This window comes from Ochotona curzoniae, unplaced genomic scaffold (assembly GCF_017591425.1).
Source record: "Ochotona curzoniae isolate NIBS_2020 unplaced genomic scaffold, NIBS_Ocur_1.0 contig_520, whole genome shotgun sequence".
Lineage (NCBI taxonomy): Eukaryota > Metazoa > Chordata > Mammalia > Lagomorpha > Ochotonidae > Ochotona > Ochotona curzoniae.
The window spans coordinates 559,243-579,752 of NW_024466457.1; the positions used below are offsets into that span (position 1 = coordinate 559,243).

Here is a 20,510-nt window from a genome sequence, read left to right on the forward strand (position 1 = left end):
GCTAGATGAGCTTTCCCTTCCTATCTTCCTGCTGGACCATACAGACCGGCTGCATCACTGAGTGACACAGGTCCCTCCCACACAGCCTTGATGACCAGAGGGAGGATGTGGGGCTGTGGCCACCAAGGTTAGCACCCCCTGGCCCTTACCTGCCTGTTGTTTCTAGACTCACAAAGGCCAAGGTGGAATGCAGGACAAATCCCTTCATACACACATCCATGTGCATGCACATACCTCCCCAGTGCACCCAGGCTCTGACAGCACACATATCCCCACACTCTTCTACACATCATGACCCTTTTAAGTTCCCCAACCCCTCCCCGAACCTTCCCTCTCCCAGAAATGACAACAGAGGCGGCAGCCAGAATCGGTAGGAAACGTCTCATTGACAGCTCAGAGCTTAAAAAAAAAAATATATACACATATATAAAAAACACTTCCGCCCCTCCCCTGTGAGTGGGTCCTGGCTGCTCCTTCCCGCAGCGGGGCAGGGGAGGGGGCCATCAGGGCGGTGCCAGTTTCCCCACAGGCACCTGCCCACCTCTCCCAACCTGTGCCCTGCCTCCAGTTCCAATGCAGGGGTATAGGCGTTAAGTCCTCTGGGGAGGAAGGGGTCCTCCCCAAGCTTCCACCCCACCTTGGGTTGGGATGCAGGTGTAGAGGGCCTCACTGAACTCCTGGGACCCTCCCACCCTCTCCTCCCCTGTCCATTGTCCATGCCGGAACCGCAAGTGCAGAAGGGGTGGGCCGGGCCGGTCCAGTGCTGGCTCAGTCTGATGGTTGCTCCCTGCGGGACTGTGTCCCAGGGCTGATGGCTCTGAGGCTGCAGAGTCCTGGCCTGGGCCCCTGTGGCCCCCTACCCCCACTGTATACTGTTTAAAAAAAAAAAAAAAAAAAAAAGAAAGAAAGAAAGTGGGGGAGGCCGGGTGGGAACAGGACATGGGGGGCAAACAAAGGCGATCAGTTGGGGAGGGGCTCTAGGGCACGCTCCAGTGGGGCGGGTCTCAGTTGGAGTCTGAGTCTGAGGAGTCCCCTGATGATGAGGAGCTCGAGCTACTGCCCTCCGACTCGTTGTCTTCGTCCTCTTCATCATCTTCCTCGTCGTCCTCGTCCTCATCTTCCTCCTCATTCTGTGGGGACCAAGGTCCTGTGGTCACTGGAGTCCCTGATCTGGCCTCCTCCCTGCTTCCCACCCCCCATGCCCTGCCGGCCCCACCTCGTCCCCATCCTCGCTCTCGTCCTCACTGCTGGACTCGGAGGAGTCCCCGCCATCTTCGGAGGAGTCCCCGTTATCATCATCTTCTTCTTCTTCGTCCTCGTCCTCATCATCCTCATCGTCTTCATCATCTTCCTCGGACTCCTGGGCAGGGCAGTGAGGCAGTAGCCTCAGCCCCGCCCCGCCTGGCCAACCCACAGCCCTTTTCCTTCTGAGGGATAGGGGCCTTACCGACTTGGACTGCAATGTGGTCCGGCTGGACTTGGGGTTCGGGCCACGCAGCTTGGTCATGCTCTTCCGTTTCTGTGGGGCATGGGAGGGGTACCAAGGGAGCAGCCATGAGTTCCCCCTTACCCAAGCCGGTGCCCCCCAACTCCATCCTGCCCACACTCACATTGGAGATGTACTCTTTATAGGCTGCACGGTCCTGTGGAGACAGGCTCTGTGGGGACAGAGCGAGAAGGGAGGATTGGAGCAGGGCCCAGACAGAGCTGGGGATCGGTTGGGTGTTTGCAGATCCCACCTTGTCTCAGTCCCCTGGCAGCCGCCCCCTACTCTGGGTCTTGGCAGAAAGCCAGCATTCCTGCTCATGGTGATTCCTCTGGCTCCCCTTGAAGCCACACTGTGTTGAGAGTGGTGGTGGCTGCTGTGTCCTTCTGTCACAGGCGAGACCTTCTGTACCTGATGTCATCCATCCCACCTTGAGCCTGGGGCCCCTCATGAGACAATGGGGCCGGCAACTTTTTGGAATGCCCAGTCCCCACAATCTCCCGGGATGCTTGGCCAAACAGCAGACATGGCTGAGGACACAGGTGCTGCTCCCCATGTTATGCATGTGACTGTTCAACCAGAGCACGCGGAGGAAGCTCAGAGGCTGGGAGCCGAGTACAGGCAAGGAGTGGTTCACTGGGCCCCACTGCAGGACAGAAGCAGGCCGGGCAAACCAGCTCCCTTCTTGGGACTTGCTTCTCTAGCTTTAAACCGGTGAGAGAAGTGCTACCCCACAGGACTGCAGGGGTGCCAGCCAAAGGCACCTGCCACTCCTTCCCTCTCACCTTGACCCAGAGGTCCAGGTGCACCTTGTATTGTTTCTGCTGCTCCTCAGCCAGCTTCTTGTAGTGCTCCTTCTGGCTCTGTGAGATGCGCTGCCAGCGGCTGCCGATCTCTACCATGCGCTCCTTCAGCGGCAGGTGGTTCAGCTCCCCATTGGAGAGCAGCTCCTGGGAGAATTTCTGATAGCCATTCCTGGGGGGCAAAGCAGGTGCAGGGAGCGTCAGGACCTGCCTCTCCCCTGCCAGGTGCCCCTCCCCGCTCCCTTGCAGCCAGATGCAAACCCAGGCTCTCACATGGGTGGCTTCTTGGGTTCCCCCTGAAACTTCATCTTCTTGGAAGAATTGGCAGTGGCTGGAGGCGCCCTCATCTCGCTCAGCTCCCGCTGTGAGGACAACCAGGAGGGTCCCGCTCACCCCCCACCCCATGCCAGGCGGAGGCAGAATTGGGCGGAGAGGAAACCTCCCAGCAACTCACAGCTGCGTCAGGTGCCCCCATCAGTCACCCCGGGGGGCAGGGTCCTGTCCCGATTAACTGAGAAGGAAGTTAAGGCTGGCATCAGCCAGGCTAGGGTGTTGGGGCTGGGGAGGTGCCCTGGCTTGCGGAGGGGAAGGAAAGGAAAGAAAAGGCAGTGTTTGTGTGGGGAAGGAGGTGGTCCCAGCTTCTCACCTCATAGCGCTTTTGGTCTTCGGCAGCCTTCTTGATCCACATAAGTTTCTCTTTCTTCTCCATGTTGTTCCAGGTCATCTCCATGGCTTTCAAGGCCTTCACCCGGTCATTCTGTGGACAGTGAGGGTGAGAGGCTGTGAGAGGGGTCGCCACGGGGGGCACCAGAGGCTGCGCGACCACCCCCTCCCTGTCCTCACTCGGCCTTGCCACCTTGAAGCGCGCCAGGTAGTCGCCGATGACGCTCTGTTGCCAGATCTCCTCGGCCCTCTTGGGCGACTCGGGCAGCTTGCCCCGCTCCTCGCGGTCAGCGCCTGGCTTCCGCTCCGACTGCGCCTTCAGCGCGGCCTCCCGGGCCTTGTACTTGGCCTGTGGGGCGCGGCACAGCGGCGTCAGGCAGCCAGCCCCCGGCAGAGGGCGCGCGCTCCCCGCCCAGCGGCGGCAGGCGGCTCCTCCCGCGGGGAGGGTGGGGCCAGGGGCCGCGTGGGCGGGAGCAGCTGTCTCCCGCCCGGGGCGCAGCCCCCGCCCACGGGCCCGCTCCCCGGGGAGTCACAGCCCTCAGCTGACAGCTTCCCGCCTTCCGGCGCGGCCGCGCGCCGCTCTCGGCTGCCAGCCCCTGCCAGCCCCGCGCCATCTGAGCCTGGGCGCACGTGTGGGCCGCACGGGGCAAGGCAGCGGCGGTGCTGTGCGCAGCCCCTCCAGGGCCACGGGTGACCAGCCTGACCTTCTTCTTCTCGGACAGGTCGTTCCACATGCGGGCCAGCAGGCGGGTCAACTCGCTCTCCGAGAGCTCGGGCCGCTCCTCCTGCAGCTGCCGCCGCTTCTCCTCCGAGAAGATGAACATGGCTGACACGGGCCGTTTGGGTTTCTCCGAGCCACCCTGTGCCAAGTGCAGAGAGGGTCGGGGGTCCACGGGGTGCCCGGTGAAGTGGGGGAAGTCCTGTGCTTGCCCACCCAGCCCCGCTGGGGGCCCTCTGCCCACCTTGCCCGCTTCCTGGGAGGGCTTCTTGGAGGCAGGACTGGTGGCTGGCTTCTTGTTGATGTTTAACATTTTCTCCTCCCCCAAGACCCGCTGCTGCTCCTCCTCAGGCAGGCTCTGGCCAGCGGGGGTGGGGTGGGAACAGGCCCATGGTGAGGGGGTCAGCCAGGCCCCAGTTCTCTGCCCACCCCCCGCCCTCCACCGGGGGCAGCACTCACCTCCAGAAAACGGAGCAGTTCTACCTCGTAGTCTTTCTTTTTCTAGGAAGGTGAGGAGAGTTGGAGATCAGTTCTGGGCAGCCACACCAGGGACCCTCCAGTCCTCATGGCATGGCCAGGGTTCCCTCTGTAGCCTGGTAGCGCCAGTGTGCATGGCAGAGCCCTGCACAGCCTGGAAGCTGGCCGGGTCCCCAGCTCACCTGGTCGCATTTCTTGTGATAAGCGTCCTTTTCCTTCTGCGACAGCAGCTTCCACTGCTGGCTGCACAGCACCATGCGCTCCGTGCTGGGCACATCCTTCATGCTGGCCATGAGCTCTGCGCAGTACAGCGAATAGCTGTTCCTGTGACGATGGGTGGGCAGAGGTACCCCGTGAGTGACCTCCTTCCCTTCCTGGCCCTGGCACAGCCTGACCCCTGCCCACCCATGGGGGGGAGGGGACAGTGCTCACGGAGGTGGCTTGGTGGGTCGGCCGTCAAACTTGTCCTTGAGCTGGCGTTCGGCCTTGGTGAGGGTGGACTTGGTGATGCCCTCCTCGCTGATGTTCAGCTCGGGGTGCTTCTGGATGTAGTCTCTCATGATCTCCTGCAGAGCGAGGTGGGGAGGACGGAGGGCAACGGAGGGCGTGGGGTTAGCCGGGGTGGGGTGGGGTGGGGGGAGAGCCGCTGGGAAGGGCAGGCAGGGAGCAAAGCTGGGGTGGCCGTAGTGTCTTGCCGCGTCGTGAGGCCTGGTGCCCTGCCCTGCCCTAGCCTGAGATCTCATGGGGGTGGAAAGGGGAAAGGTAGGGACAGAGGCAAGGGGCCGAGAAGGCCCCTCCCTCAATGGGAATGATGGGGAGCGACTGCCCCCCAAGAGGGGTACGGTGGCCGCCGAGTGAGTGGGGGGCTCGTGAAGAGCCGGACGGGGAGGAGTGCAGCGGAAGCCTAACCTCGTACTCCTTCCGCTGCTCCAGGGCCTTATGAATCCATTTCAGCCTCTTTTTGTCCGAGAGCTGAGACCACTGCTTCCCCAGGGAGTCCTTCACCTCCTTCGTAGTGGCCTGCAAACCAAAAGCCGTCAGACACACGCAGGCAGCCAGGGTGGGGGCATGGTGGGGTGGGGGCACAGAGGCCCCCGCCCCCTCGGGCCACAGGAGGTCACACCAGTGTCCCCCACAGGCCGGGAGGGGAAGGCGGACAGGCGGGAGCGTCCCGCCTGGGTGCAAGGGGGGCAGGCTCACACACACGCACGCACACGCTCGCACGCCAGCTGGCCCAGGCCCTGTCCATGCAGCCCACCCCTGGGGAGGGGCCTCCTCTCCTGCTCCCCTGCACCGTGCCCAGCCGACCCGGCGCGGCTCCCCCCCCTCCTTGCCACGTGTGCCCTCCGCCCCTGCTCCTCAGGCCGGACACTCACATCTGGCCGCACTTTGAGATACACTTTCTTCTCATGTGTATACCACAGCTGCTGGGGGGTTTTGGGCTTCTCGGGGATGTCCGACTTCTTGGCACTCTGGATTAGATCAGGGTGATCCTCCCTGGCCAGAGCAGGGGGGCAAGGGTCAACAAGGGGATGTTGCCAGGGCAGACACAAGCTAGCTGCCTCATTACCCACCAGGCCTCCCAGCTGCAGCAAGCAGGACAGTAGCCACCTGCCTGTCCCTGCCCTGAGCATAACAGCAGGGTCTATCAGGGACCCTTCAGGCCATCAGGATGGCCAGCTTTAGGCTCTGGCTGACACGAGTCTTTCCCTGCCACATCCGGGACATCCCGTGGGCCTCCTCTGGGCTCCACTGCCTTACCTGAATCGGGCCAGGTTCCGCTCAAATTCCTGCTTCTCCCTCTGGAAGTCCTGAATATATTTCATCTGGGGGAGGAGGGGAGGGGTCACCCAAGGACCCAAGGGCCTAGCTCACCCTGAGCTACAGAAGCTGCCCAGGGCCTACCCTCCTCCACCTCCCAGCCTATGCCTTCCAGTCAGGTGCCAACACCTCCTGCCAGGCCCACAAGGCTCTCCCACATTAGCAACCTGGTCCCTCCTCTTGAGGCAAGTCTCAGAGCTGGGACCTGGTGCCACCCAGCCCCATGGTGGACAGACACCACGGCACCTGCAGCTGGCTCATGTCTATGTGGCAGCAGAGTCCTGTTTGCAAAGCCTGAGGACGACCATGTTGGAGACCACCCCATACCACCATCAAGAGTGGCTTCCTGCACTGCTAACTCCATCTCCATCTTTGCATTCGGCATTTGCCCCAGCCCACTCCCTCTGCGTCTCCAGCTGCTTCCGCGTCCCATCTGATCTCATGCTCTCCTGGCTAGCTGCTGGCTGGTTCCTTGGGCCCCCCACCCCAGCTTTCCCTTCCCTTCCCCTATCAGCTCAGCCTCCCTTCCCCTGTACCTTCCTTCTCACAGGACTCTCCATTCCTCCTCTACCTTTACTAAGTTTTGCCTTCTATGCATCATCTCTTTGTCCCAGCATCCAAGAGCAGCACCAAGAGGCTCCTGCTGATGGGGTCTAAGCCCCGCCTCTAACGGAAGAGGCCCCAGGAGCCGAGGTGGCTCCCTGTTCCTGGAGTTTGCACAAAATATCACCAGCAGTACCCCTCTTTGATTTAGCCCTCTGCTCAAACAGCCCTGTCTGGAGTAGGAAGGATTCACACCAGGGAAGGGAGAGGGCTGAGCTGAGGCCCCACGCCCAAACCCGAGTGGTAGAAGCAGGAGAGCAGGCTCCAGACCGCATCCCAGGCCAGCCAAGTTTCCTCTGTTCTCCCTCCCCTGGTCCTCGGCCCAATTGTCTGGTGGCCTGTCCCTCTCCTGCCCCGAGTGTCTAGGGGCTGTGCAGTCAACACCTCCACCAGCCAAGTAAATACTGGCTCCAGCGAACAGTACTTCTGCTTGGCCAGCCAGATCCGGCTCTGCCCAGCCAGGATGGCTCCTCTCTAGGGCCCAACACCAAGGGCATGTGAGTCTGCCTGCCACCTGCCAGATGCGCCTGCCTTCCCACTGCCCTGCACAGCACCATCTTGCCGCCTAGCAATGCCTCTTGCCTGACCCCAACTTACTAAGGTCCAAACGGCAGTGTGCTGCCCCCCCCCCCCACAGGTCTGCTCTTCTCTGTGTCCAGCAAACTCCGTCCAATGTTCACACACTTTGGGGACCTGAGACAGCACCTCACCCAAGCAGGGCGCAGGGTATAGTGTCTTTGGGTGAACGCAGACGCAGGAGGAAGGAAACCCAGAGCACACCTGGAGTCTGGGGTGCCCGGTCTGTGAACTGAGACCTCTCACCTGGCACGTGGCTGCTCCAAGCAATAACTGCTCTGCCCAGACCCACCTTTAGGAGGACATTGCAATCATCTCATGAGCCCAGGGGGTGCAAGGCCAGGAGGGTGAGAAACCGCTGCACAGGCCTAACAGGGAGGACACAGGTCCAGGAGCAGGGTGGGAGACCCTGAGGCCATGGACTAACGAGGCCCTGCCTTGACCTGGATTCCATCCAAGACAGTGACCGGCTGTGCCCGTACCTCTTCTGTTGTCCCAACTCACTCCCCCCAGTGACCCACATCACACTGGTGACCCCCGGCCTTTTCCCTCCCCCCCACCTTCTTCTTCTCAGGAAGCTCCTTATATTTCTTGGACAGAATCTTGGTTAGGTCCAGGTTGCTCATCTCAGGATGGAGCTTCGCATACTTGGCTCGTTTTTCCATGAAAAAGCGGAAGTAAGGGGTCAGGGGCTTCTTTGGGAAGTCTGGGTGTTTCTGGAAGAGGGACAGACATGGGCACGCTGGAGGTTAGATGCCGCGAGCTCACTGTCCTCCCCTGCCCTTTGTTGCTCTCTATACCCCCTTCCAGTAACGCACCTTGAGTTTTTTGCCTTTGTAAGGGTTTTTCACATGTTCCTGAGCATCAAGGATCAATTCTGTCAACGTACGGAACTTCCTTACCTGCAAGGCGGAAGATGAGTGGATGGAAAAGCTGGGAAGACAATAAGGCCACCCAGGAGTATGCCCCTCCACCTCCTCAGGACTGAATGATTCAAGGATAGTGAGACCCCAGGCTATGGCCCTCAGCCCCTGAATGGAGGCCTGGGCAGTCTGGCCACCCACTGAGAGCAGTGGGGTGCTGATGGATCTCAGTGGAACTGCCCATGCCAGCGCCTCATTCCATCCAAGGCAACGAGAACCCTGGAACGGACAGCATTTGAAGGTGGCAGACTGAGAACTCCAGGCCAGTGGTGTCAAGGACGGGCAGGAGGCTAACAGGTAAACACAGGATCGCCAACCCCGGCCTCGTTCCTTTCTGACAGATTTCTCTCCCTCAGTTCTCCCAGCAGGATTGTCAAGGGAGGCCATGTATGCTGGGAGGAGGGAAGGATGCGGGTCGGGTGTCAGGTACCTCATTAGAAATCTCCACCCATTTGAGCTTGCACATGTCTCCCGAAAAGTCTTTGAATGCTACTTTTTCCCAGTCCATATGTGATTCGGTGGTTTTGAACTTGGAGCTGTCATTGGATGGAAGGTTGTTCTTCATGCATTCCAGCAAAGTCAACATGTCTTCTTGGGACCAGCGGTCTGGTGAGGAGTGGGAGAGAAGCCATCACTCCTGGCTCACATCACGTCGTCCTCTGAACTTGCTCCCTGGGCCTTGAGTGGGCAACCCCTCCTCCCCAGAGCACCCCAGCCCCTGGTTTCTCCCTAGGTGAAGGCAAAGTCTGGGCAAAGCTCATGACTGCAAAGCTGTAGCCATGTTGGATGAGGGCAGTGACTCCAGACTGGACGGCATCACATCCAGCAAGCCAGGCTGGAACCTGAGTCTGGCTGACTACTAAGCTACTATCATTCCAACAGCCACTCTATACTGTGGGGAAGGAGTGGGTACCCAAAGCAGCTGTAGTTTGGGGTCCTGCAAGAAAGCAACTTCTCTCTCAATATGTTGCCAAAAGGCTTGTATCCCTTATGGGTGCCGGTCTGGCTCCCTGCCAATGGCCTGGGAAAGTAGCAGAGAATATTCCAAGGGTTTGGCTCCCTGCACCTACAGTGGCAGACCTGGAAGAAGATCCTGGCTTCTGCCACCATCTGGGGACTGAATCAGTGGATGGACACTTTCAGTCTCTTTCAAATGAATCAACACATCTTAAAAACAAGTGCTGCCAAGTTAACATTCCGGGTGGAGACCCTAAATGTGCAAGGACTGAAGTGCGGCATGGGCACCAAGGGTAACCGAGGTAGCATGGCAGGAATGTGGTCCTTGAGGCAAGGAGACTGCACCTGCCACTCAAGGCTGACAGAAGAGAGCTCTGGCAGGTGAGCAACAAGGGACTGACATGGAAGAGTACTTACAGGGCAGCTCTGGGGCAGAGTGTGCAATTCCACACACAGCCTCTCCAGGAGGCCACACACACACAAGGCTGGGGGAGCTCCAGACCAGTAATTTTCAACAATTGAAATGCAGCTGCAGCAAGCTCCACACCTCAGCTGCCCTGGAAGGTGAGCTGGGACCACAGCCATCCACAGCCAGGAGTCAGACTGACTCTTCATTTTCACCTGCACCTGGTAACCTGGGCTGGGCTTTCAGCAGAGCCCATCACATGGACCCTAATTGTCCCCCCCTTAGTGCCTGCCCCACAGCATGGCCACAGGAAGGAGACTGTATCAAGCTACTGAGGACCCCACAAGCAAGAGGGGAGCCTTATAAGTACAATCTACAGGTGACAGGCAGCACTACCCAGATCCCAGGAGGGAGGGAGGCTTCACCTGATAACATTCAGGCTCCCACCCCCCAAGGCGGAAAACAGCACCCTGGAGCCTCTGCGATGGGCCGGGAGCCCTGTGGGAAATGGGGTGGATTACCTTGGCCTTTGGGGGCGGCCATTTCCAGGTCTGTGGGGCAGTCGGCTTCTCCGTTCATCCTCCAGCTGTCCAACCACCTCCTTGATCGCGCTGGCCGGGCCACCCGGGGTCAAAGCCACCTCACCCTTTAGAAGAGACACCAGTCCCCAACTCAGACACACAGAGGAAGGCGTGGGACTTCCTTTCTTTGCCATCCCCTCCCAGAAAGGGAGGGAGGGGCGCAAGTCCCACTCTCAGAGAGACCCCAAGAGACTTCTGGGTCCGCGGGTTTGGGAGTGCGCTGCTTCTCTGCCAACCTCTCTCCCCCAGTCCCTGCAGCCCGGCTCCACGGCGCGCGCCCTCCGCTGCCCACGCGAGAGACTGCTCCCAGCTCCCGCGTGCAGCGAGCGCCCGCCCTCCGCTCTCCTTCCCCCCACCCTCACCCGGGCCAAAAAAAAAAAAATCTCCTCCTCCTCCTCCTCGGTGCGCCCGCCCCGGGGAGGCCCCAGGCTGGAGGGCGGGGGAGGAGGAAGGGCGGGTAAAGGGCGCGCGCGGCCACGGCAGCGGGCACGCGCCCCAGTCTCCTCCTTCCTCCTCCCCCCCCCCGCCGGTTCCCCCCGCCTCCGCAACCCGGCGGGGACCCGGACGCAGCGCAGCCGCCGCCAGCCCCGGAGCGCAGCGGCCGCACCGCCCCCGGGGACCGGATCCGGATTCCCGCCGCTCCCCCTTCCCGAGGTCCCGACGCCGTCTCCGCCCGCCTGGGCGGGCGAGCAACCGGAGAGAAGCGGCCTAGCCTGCCCCCCAGGCCCCCGAGCCACCCACCCAGGCCAGACGCGCCGCCACCGCCTAGCCACCCCGACGCGCACGGAGGAGCCCGGCGCAGAGGCGCGACCGCGGCGGGAACCGCCGCCTCCTCCCCCGAGCCTGCGGCCCAGCCCCGCCGGCGCCCCCGCCCCGGCCTCCGGGGAGCCGAGCCAAGGAGAGGGCGGGAGGACGGCGGCCGGGAGGCGGGGGCGCAGCGCTCACCGGCCCCGCCGCCCCCTCCGGCGGCCGAGGAGAACTGCGCCTGCCGGCCGGGAGAAGCGCGGGCTCCGAGGCCCGGGCCCGACTCGGGCCTCGCTTCCTGCCCTCCCCTCCCCCGGCGTCCTCCCCAGTGCCCTGGCCGGCTTCGCGTCCAGACCCTGCTCGGAGGTCGCCGTGGCTCTGGCGCCGGGCGTCCACCGCACCCCGCGGTCCTCTCCCTGCCGCCCGGCCCCGACCCCAGCGCGCGTCCTCAGCGGCCTCGGTTACCCGGCGCAGCGCGACCTCCGGGCTTCCCGCTCCGGCGGCTCCCTCCCCGGCTCTGAGCGGCGGCGCCCTCCCCCGCTCGGCCGGGCACAGCCGCAGCTCCCTCCCGCGGCGGCAGCGGCTCCTCCTCCGGGCGCGGCGGCGGCGGCTCTGGGGCGGCGGCTGCTGCTGCTGCTGCTGCTGTGGCGGCGGCGGCGGCGGCTGTAGCTGCTGCCTGCTGCTCCTCGCGGCGAAAAGCACAAAGCACAGCTCCCTCCGCCTGCAGGCAGCCCGCCCGCCGCCCGCCCGCCGGCCCCGGCCTCAGCTCGCACACCCCCCGCCGCCGCAGCAGCCTCCGCCGCCGGAGCGGGGAGGAGGAGGAGGGAGAAGGGAGGAGGAGGAGCGGGAAGGGGGGGCGGGAGAAGCGGGGCAGCGAGCGCGTCCTTCCCCGTAGAGCGCACACCGACCCCCGGGGAGCGAGCGCCAGCCCGCCCGCCTCGCCGGCTCCGCTCCCTCCCACAGCCTGCCCGGGCGGGCTCCGCGGGGGGCAGCTGGGAGGAGGGGCGGGAGCTGGGGGGACCCGGGCGGCCGAGGCGGAGGGACGGAAGGAGGGGAGGGGGGTGCTGGTGCTGCTGCTGCTGCTGGTGGTGGTGGTGGCGGCGGCTGTAGCTGCTGCTGCCGCCGCCGGGAAAGGGGGGGGCCGGGGCAGGGAGACACGCAGCCGCCCGGATGGCGGCGGGGCTCGGAGCCGAGGCGGGCGGGCAGGCGCCGAGAGCGACCTCGCCAGACCCGCGGGGGAACTAGCAGGCTGGGCCGGCGCGGGAGGCAGGGCCGAGGCGCGGCCGCTGAGAGGGTGCCCGGAGGGCCCCCCGGCGGCAGAGAAGGCTCGGGGGTGCCCGCAGTCCGGCTCGGGAGCTCTTTTCCAAGTTCTCCCGGCCCAGATTCGGCCCTCTAACCCAGCTGACTCCCGCCTTCCAGAGGGGCCGGTTCGCGCCCACCTTCCCCGGAGCGTAGCCACTAGCTCGGGGTGCACGCTTGCCGATCGCCGTGCCAAGCTCCGGCGCCTACCTCGCCGCCAAACGGCATACACGAAACTTGGGGGGGGGGGGGTGGGGATGGAAATTATTCTTGCCAGAGAGGGAAAAGGAATTCCCTTTGCTCCTTACACCTTAGAAACGGCGAGGAGCCGATGGGCTCCCGACGAGGAACCACAGTGGGAGCCGGTTTAATCCAGCCCGGCATGGCTCCCCAGGCCTGCCCGGGCGCATGGAGATCGGCGCCACCACGGCTCTCGTACTACCCCTCTCCCCCGAAATCCGTGGCGCCGAGGCTCACTTACCGAACGTAGGGTTGGTGGCGCGGGCCTGGGACACCAAGGGGCGCGGCGGGCCGGAGAGCTGAGCTGCAGCTCCGCCGCAGCCGACGCCGGGGAAGCGAGTCGCCAGACAAAGCCCGAGATGGCGAAGCGGAGCGACGGCTAATGGCGAGCCCCACGCGCCGCGCTCCGCCCGCCCCGCTCCGCCCGCCCGCCTCGGCGCAGCGCAGCGCCGCTCCGAGCGCTCGCCCGTCAGAGCCGCCTCGGCACCGCCGCCTCCCGGGCCACTCCGGCCTCGCCTGGCCCCTCCGCCTCCTCCGGGGTGGCTCAGCCTCACCCCTTCCCTCCCGCCGCTCTCCGGAATATGCGAAAATATATATTTTAAAAATTCTTTTTTCTTTTTTTTTTTTTAATCTTTGAAGGGCGGGAGTGTGGAGACTTTTGGGTCTTTTTGGCCCCCAGCTCGCACTCACCTGCGGAGCCGCCGGGAGGGCTTGGGGTGGGGGCGCGCGGGGTTGGAGCCGGCGAGCGCGGGTTGAAAGCCAGCCAAGCTCTGCAGCGCCCGACCCGGGCGTGTACGCCGCCGCCAGTCCCCGCAGAGAAATCGTCCTCCTACCCCCGCCTCCATCGCTCTGCGTTTCTCTTCCAATCAGCCGGTCGCGAGGCGGCTCCTCCATTCTCCGGCCAAGCCCGCTGCCTAGAGCGAGCTCCACTCCTCCATCTGCTCGCCCGGCTCCTCGCTCCCCTGCCGGGGCCGGTGAGGCGCCTTGGGGCGGAGGGGGATTTGCGAGGGAACCTGCCGGCTCCCAGAGCTCCGGCCTCGCCGCCGCCTGCCTCCTGCTCCTCCTGCGGCTTTCCAACTCTTCCCCTGTCGCCACTGGCGTGTGTCTGAGTGTGTGCGCTTTTTTTTTTTTTTTTTTTTGCTCTTTGCTTTTGCAACCCTGAAGCCAAAGCGGGGGAGGGGGGCTAAAAAAGAGAGTGTGTGTGTGGGGGGAGTGTTAAAAAAAAAAAAAAAAAAAGCAGAGGCAGGAGGAAGCTGTTAGATGTGAAATACATCGAAAAACCGGGCGGCAGCCCGCCTCGTCAAAGCTCAGCCCGGGCCTTCCGGGGTTTGGAACGTGCCTGCTTCCCAGCGCCTTCCCACCTTCGCCGGGCTGAGGATACGAGTAGTCCGAGCAAAAAAAGTTCTCCCCGTGGGTCGTCGGAAGGGGTGGGGTGGGAGGTGGGGAGGTTTTTCCAAGCAGCAGCCATCTCTCCTACCCGGCTCCGGGAACTGGGCCGGGGAGGGAAAGAAGAGCCAGATCCCGGCAGGTTCACGCGAAGGGGCTTCCGGGGGGGCCAAGTCGGTACCGGAGACGGCGACGCGCGCATCTCCTCATTCGCTCGCTGTCTCCAGTCCCCTTCCAGCTCCCCCTTTAATTTCCCCCCCTCCTTTAATCTAATTTCTTTCAACTCCACCTTTGTTGTTACCGGCGTCACGCCCGGACTAGCCAATCCCCGCCACGCAATCAGCTTGTCAAAAAGGCTCGGCCAGCCCCAGGAAAGCAGGCTGCGGGCTCTGCTCCCCGGCGGCGGCTGGGAGCCGCGAGGGGCGCACAGCACCGCTGCCCAGCGTGCGTGCAGCTGAAGCGCGGCTTCCTCGGGGCTGGCCTCTCGCGCGCCGCGGTCCACAGTCGGGTCCCTGCCTGCGCCGTCGGCGGCGGGGCTTGTCTTGCTTGGCCTTCCCTGCTAGGAAGAAGGGTTATCCGGACGCAGGCGCCCGCGGGCGCGGTTAAGAGCTCCGGCTTGCTGCAGGCCAGCCCTGGGTTTGAGCCATCGTTCCCGGCAGCGCCATCGTGAGACCGCTGAGAACCTCACTCAGGCTTGATAGGCTGGTTGCCCAAGCCCCCGTGGGTTCTCCCTAGCCAAACAGCCTTGGTTCTCGCACGGGCTTTCTGGCACTTAGCTCCTCTTGTCTGCTGGGAGAAAGAAGATTCCTTCCATTCCTTTCCCAAGACCAACACTTCTGAGTGTTGCCGCGGTCCACACTGGGGCTTCAAGCCATTTCACGATGCACTGCAAACCCGGCACGAAGCTTGTTCCGGAGCGAAGGGTTTGGAATCTGAAGTCCCCCCTCTGTGGATAGTGTGTGCCTTTGGACAAGTTCTGACTTCACCTTATCACAGTGTCTAACAGGACAGCAGCAACCCCGGCCTGCTTTTCCTTCCCGATCAGACACCGGAGGGTCTGCGGGAGGAACTCGGACCCTCAGAAGGCTCCCACTCTTCCTTTCCAGACCTGGACTCCAAAGATTTTGACTCCTGGCCCTCAGCTTTTTGGCTGGGCCCAGGGACTTTTGGGTTAAGTGCTTTGGAATACAACAGGGTGAGCGTGAATCACACGAATGGTTATTATCGATTCCTTGGGCAGCAAAAATCACAGCTGGCGCCCTTCCCGCTTGGAGAGCCATTGGCTGGGGTTACATCCTTTGCGGCACTCCTGAGGTCAGCAGTCCAAGACTTGGGCTTTGGGCCAGTCGTGAGGGACTTTGCTCTTAGCCTTTTCTCTGTGTTCCCTTTCCCAGTTCTCCTCTCCGTCTTCTGGCACGTGCCTGCGAACAGGGCCTTGGCATTCCACGAAGCCAGCCCGAGCTGGCGACAAAGCAGAATCCCAGCTACTGGATCCTCTCTGCTTGGCCTCTGACCCTCCCACAGCTGCCAGCAGCCACACACCGGCTCCTGGGAAGCTCTCGGGGCCTGGAATGCATTAGCAAAATGTGATTTTGTAGTGTCCTGGTGTCCAAGGATGTGATTTTGGTACGGCAATACAGGTATTATTTTTCAGAGTCAGCTATTGGAAATGGTTTGTTTTCAAACTTTTTTCTGTTTAAAGATAATGATATAAATATTCCTTGGGGGGTCTGTTGCCCTCTATTTTTTTTTTTTCCTCTTTTTGTTGTGACATGGTTTACAGACAGGATGTAGTCTAAGTGGTAGAACTCCATGAATATCTACAGGAGAATACATAGTATACTTGTGACTTAATGTATCTACTTTTTAAAATGTATCTATTCTGTAACCTGCCAACTGGGTCAGAATATCATTTTCTGAATCTAGCAAGTTCATTCAAAGTCAGTGTTTCCCTTCATCATTGTTATTCTGAATTCCCTCTCTGTAAGTGCTGCTTGTTGCAGTAGCATCTCACTGTATAAACACACTACAATTTATCCATTCTACTGATGAATATTTCGATTGTTTTTAACTACTGTGAATAACAATACTTTTGAGTGCTCTTATATGTATGTTTTTGCAGAGATATAGATTCTTTTTAGTTTTTTTTTTTTTTTTTTTAATTGGAAAGGCAGATTTACAGAAAGAAAGGTCTAATCTCTGGTTCAATCCCCAAGTGCCTGCAAAGCCAGACCTGAGCTAAAATCCAAAGCCAGGGAACAGGATCTTCTGTGTTTCTCACATGAAATGAGGGTCCCAAGTTGGGCCATTCTATACTGCTTTTCCAAGCCACAAACAAGCAGCTGGATGGGAAGTAGAGCAGCTAGGAAACTCTGGCTTTCAGGCAGAAGATGAGCTAATTGAGCCATTATGTCAGCCCCAAGAATATTTTCAGAGACGAATTTTAAAAATTGATTGGAGCTACTTATTGGGGCCATTGTTGAGGTATAGGGGGCACAGCCACTTGCAGTGCCAGCATCCATTATGGGCACTAGTTCAAGTCCTGGCCATTCCATTTCAGATACAGCTGCCTGCTGATGTGCCAGATGAATTGCCAGAAGATGACTCAAGTTCTTGGATTCCTGCACTCACCTAGGGGAACAGATGAAACTCCTGTCTCCTGGCTTTGGTATGCTGCAATGGCTGGTCTAGGACAAAACCAGGAACTCCATCTGGGTCTCTTACGTGGTGGCATTCCCCTGATAATTAATCAAGGCACCTTTTCATGCATATTTAATATGCTAAGTGTTGTGTTTTAAACATGAATCAGCAAAAAGCAACATTACGTATAGGAGTATTGGTGGAATTCAGAGCTTGCAAAGATCATTGTAGTAGGATATTGCTGCACTGTTCAATATAGTAGCCACCAGATACGTGGCTGTTGAAGTTTAATTAAGATTTACAATCCAGCTCCTTTGTCACACTAGCTACATTTCAAGTGCTCCACAGCTACCTGTCTGATGGGTCCTTTACTGGATAGTAAAGATATGAAACAAGGTGGGTATTGTGGCTCAATGGGTTAAACCACCACTTGCGATGCCTGGATCCCTTATCAGAGCATGTGGGATCTAGTCCTGCTTCTTGCGATTCATCCTCCTGCTCATGTGCTTGGGCAGCAGATTGTGTCACTCTATGATCTAGCAAGTTAAAACACACGAGTCCAATGGACTGGGTCCAGGACCAATTCAAGAGTCACCAGTAGAAGGTCAAGTTCAAAATCTGACAGGCTCTAGCCTTACTTAGCATTTTTGTTCTATGTAGGTGTTCAAAAGATTGGATGAGGTTCCATCATATTAGGGAGGGTAGTACGCCTGACTCAGTCATAATATCATAATTCATTTAGAAGCAACCTTATTGTACAACAAGAATATTATTTGGCCAAGTGCCTGGACGCCCAATTAGGTTAGAACATTAAGTCAAGCATCACATAATTATGCATATGTTTAACTTTAAAAGAAATTACCTGGGGCCGGCCCAGTGAGGCCAAGTCTCTGCCTGCAGTACCAGTATCCCATATGAGCACTGGTTTGAGTCCTGGCTGCTGCACTTGCAAACCAGCTCCCTGCTTATGCTGTGGGAAAGCAGTAGAGGAGGTTCAAGTGCTTGGGCCCCTGGGACTCACATGGGAGTACTGGAAGAAGCTCTGGACTCATGGCTTCTGACCAGCCCAGTCTTGGCTGTTACAGCCATTTGGGGAGTGAACCAGTAGGTGGAAAATCTCTGTCTCTCCTTGTCTGTAACTCTGTCTTTCAAATAAAAATAAATAAGTAGAGCCCGGCGTGGTGGCCTAGCAGCTAAAGTTCTCTCCTTGAATGCACCGGGATCCCATATGGGCACCAGTTCTAATCCTGGCAGCTCTGCTTCCCATCCAGCTCCCTGCTTGTAGTCTGGGAAAGCAGTCGAGGATGGTCCAAAGCCTTAGGATCCTGTACCCATGTGGAAGACCTGGAAGAGCTCCAAGCTCCTGTGGTCACTTGGGGAGTGAATCTCTGAATGGAAGATTTATTTTTATTGCAAAGTTAGATATATACTTAGAGGAGGAGAGACAGAGCCAGTGCTGCACCGATTCAAAGCCGGGAACCAGGAACCTCTTCCGGGTCTCCCATGTGGGTACAGGGTTGCAAGGTTTTGGACCATCCTCGACTGCTTTCCCAGTCCACAAGCAGGGAGCTGGATAGGAAGCAGGGCTGCCAGGATTAGAACTGATGCACGTATGGGATCCCGGCAAGTTCAAGTAAAGAACTTTAGTTGCTAGGCTACCATGCCAGGCCCCGGTGACAAGTTTAAATGTTAAAAAAAAAAAAAAGGCACAGGCCCAGTGTGGTAACACAGCCCAAAGCCTTGGAACCCTGCACCCACATGGGAGACCCAGGAGAGGTTCCTGGCTCCTGGCTTATTTTTAGCATAGCTCCAGCCATTGGAGCCACTTTGGGAGTGAATCAACAGATGGAAGATCTACCTCTTTGTCTCTCCTCTCTGTATATCTGACTTTCCAATAAAAATAAATAAATCTTTTTTTAAAAAGTTATCACCGGGGCCCGGCGGCGTGGCCTAGCGGCTAAAGTCCTCACCTTGAATATCCTGGGATCCCATATGGGCGCCAGTTCTAATCCAGGCAGCTCCACTTCCCATCCAGCTCTCTGCTTGTGGCCTGGGAAAGCAGTCAAGGACGGCCTAAGGCTTTGGGACCCTGCACCCGCGTGGGAGACCCGGAGGAAGTTCCTGGCTCCTGGCTTCAGATCGGCATAGCATTGGCCGTTGCGCTCACTTGGGGAGTGAATCATTGGACGGAAGATCTTCCTCTCTGTCTCTCCTCCTCTCCGTGTATCTGACTTTCCAATAAATAAATAAATCTATAAAAACAAAAACTTTATCACCACCTTTTGGTGGGAATCACTGCCTTGCAGTCATTTGTCAAAATGAGAGACTCAAAGGGAAGCAAGTAGAAGCAGCCTATCTGTGTGTTGTCAAGATGCTTCAGAAAACAGGGAGTCATTCCTTGGCCTCATCCCTTGTGTATTGCGTATTTTCAAGAAAAGTGACATAGGCACCAAGAGAGTGGAAGTGTTGCTAAAGGAAACATGGAAATGTTACCACAGCCAAAGTGAAAGTCTACAATGTTACCCAGTACTCTGTTGGCTCGTTGGAAAAAGTCAAGGGACAGATTCTTGCCAAGAGAATAAGTATGTATTTAGCACACTCTAGGAGCCCTGATCGCTTCCTGAATTGTGGGAAGAAAAAGGGTGAGAAAAGCAGGAGACCAGAGGGAAAGATACCTGGGTGCACTGGAAGTGTTAGCTTGCTCCCGCCCGTCTTGTCTGAACTCACAGAAAAGAGCCTGAACCTGAACCGCTGGAACCCATTTCTTAGAAATTGATGACACAGTAAGTGTAAAATAATAATAACAGTAATAGTTATAAAGGACCTCTGGCCTGTGAAAATGTTGAAAAATAAATGAATATGAGGTCATCTCCATATTTAAGGTTATTAGATGTTCTCCCATGATATAATGGTTTCATAGTTTTAAATTTTATGTTTATTTATGTGATGCATTTTGAGTTAATTTATGTGGAAGGCGTAGGTCTGTGTCTAGATTAAATTTTTTTTTTTTGCATGTGATATTCAGTCATTCTGGAAACATGGCTTTGCCCCACTATGCTGCCCTTCCTTCAAGTGTCAAAGATCCCTTGATACAATGTGAGTATTTTGTTTCTGAGCTCTCTCTTCTGTTCCATGGAACCTTTCATTGGTTCTTTCACTAGTACTCCACTGTCCTGGATTACAGGATTTTTGTAGTAAGTTGTTTCATCTGGGTCTCCCACGTGGAGGCAGGGTCCTATGCACTTGGGCCATCTTCTGTTGCTTTCTCAGGGGTGCACCAGCATGGACCCAGATTAGCAGTGGAGCAGCCAGAATGTGACTGATGCTGATACAGGATGCCGATGTCACAGGGCCCCCTTTGACCTGTGCGGCTTTAGAAGTGTACTATTTTATTTCCAAGAGTTCTGACATTTTCTGGCTTTCCTCTACTAACTTCTTCTTCTTTTTAAGTTTTTTTTTTAATTGGAAAGTCAGATATACAGAGAGAGGCAGAGAGAGGCAGAAGGAAGCTCTTCTGTCCATTGATTCACTCCCAAAGTGGCTGCAACACCGGAACTGAGCTTAAGCCAAGAGCCAGGAGCCTCATCTGGGTCTCCCATGCGAGTGCAGAGTTTAAGGCTCTGGGTGACCCTCGACTGCTTTCCCAGGCCACAAGCAGGGGAGCTGGATGGGAAGCAGGGCTGCCAGGACTAGAACTGGTGCCCATATGGGATCCCAGTGCATGCAAGGAAAGGCCTTTAGCTGCTAGGCTACTGTGCTGGATCCTTATACTGTCTCTTTAAGCTGTGTTTTGCCTTTAGTACACCTGGCAGTTTTTGGATGATGTGATGGACTGGGTAAGAGGAACTGCAATAATTAGGTTTTAAGTCATTTAGTGGTGAGGCATAGGGGAGAGCAACCACATTATAGTTCGAAGATTGGATCTGGGGCTCTGACAAGCTTGTACCCTAGGACTAAGAACTTTACTGGTAGTGGTGGTGAGATTTCTCTCCTGCCCTGCCAGGTAGCCACCATGACTAGAGCTGACTAGTGCTGGGCATTTCCCTTATTCTAATTAGCGAAGGTACCAAAATCCCAACTGGTTGGGCTCTGATAAAACAGTTTCTCAGTGTTGATGTCTGGTAAATTTCAGTTTCTAGTATTGAGGCCCTGGTAAATTTCATAATGTTTCCCTCTCCCCCTGCAGA

At 58.2% G+C, this 20,510-nt stretch overlaps 1 protein-coding gene across 5 annotated transcripts; it reads right to left on the reverse strand.

The window, feature by feature from the left end:
- Nucleotides 1-367: 367 nt before the first annotated feature.
- On the reverse strand, nucleotides 368-13,399 carry UBTF (upstream binding transcription factor). Of its 5 annotated transcripts, none has more exons than XM_040989235.1 (21): nucleotides 12,988-13,399; nucleotides 9,955-10,079; nucleotides 8,501-8,676; nucleotides 7,966-8,049; nucleotides 7,708-7,863; nucleotides 5,909-5,973; nucleotides 5,524-5,644; nucleotides 5,057-5,167; nucleotides 4,580-4,713; nucleotides 4,330-4,471; nucleotides 4,130-4,171; nucleotides 3,915-4,028; nucleotides 3,657-3,812; nucleotides 3,146-3,301; nucleotides 2,936-3,046; nucleotides 2,563-2,651; nucleotides 2,272-2,461; nucleotides 1,611-1,658; nucleotides 1,448-1,519; nucleotides 1,217-1,360; nucleotides 368-1,130 (listed from the first exon to the last, which is right to left on the reverse strand). In XM_040989235.1, exons 2-21 carry the CDS (start codon nucleotides 10,010-10,012, stop codon nucleotides 1,005-1,007), a joined length of 2,295 nt encoding a protein of 764 aa, XP_040845169.1. In that variant the 5' UTR covers nucleotides 10,013-10,079; nucleotides 12,988-13,399; the 3' UTR covers nucleotides 368-1,004. The 5 variants fall into 5 exon arrangements, with proteins under 5 accessions (XP_040845169.1, XP_040845168.1, XP_040845167.1 ...); XM_040989234.1 differs by lacking the exon at nucleotides 12,988-13,399 and adding an exon at nucleotides 11,224-11,461; XM_040989233.1 differs by lacking the exons at nucleotides 5,057-5,167; nucleotides 12,988-13,399 and adding an exon at nucleotides 12,539-12,774 and having other exon boundaries at nucleotides 1,452-1,519.
- Between the last annotated feature and the right edge of the window lie 7,111 nt (nucleotides 13,400-20,510).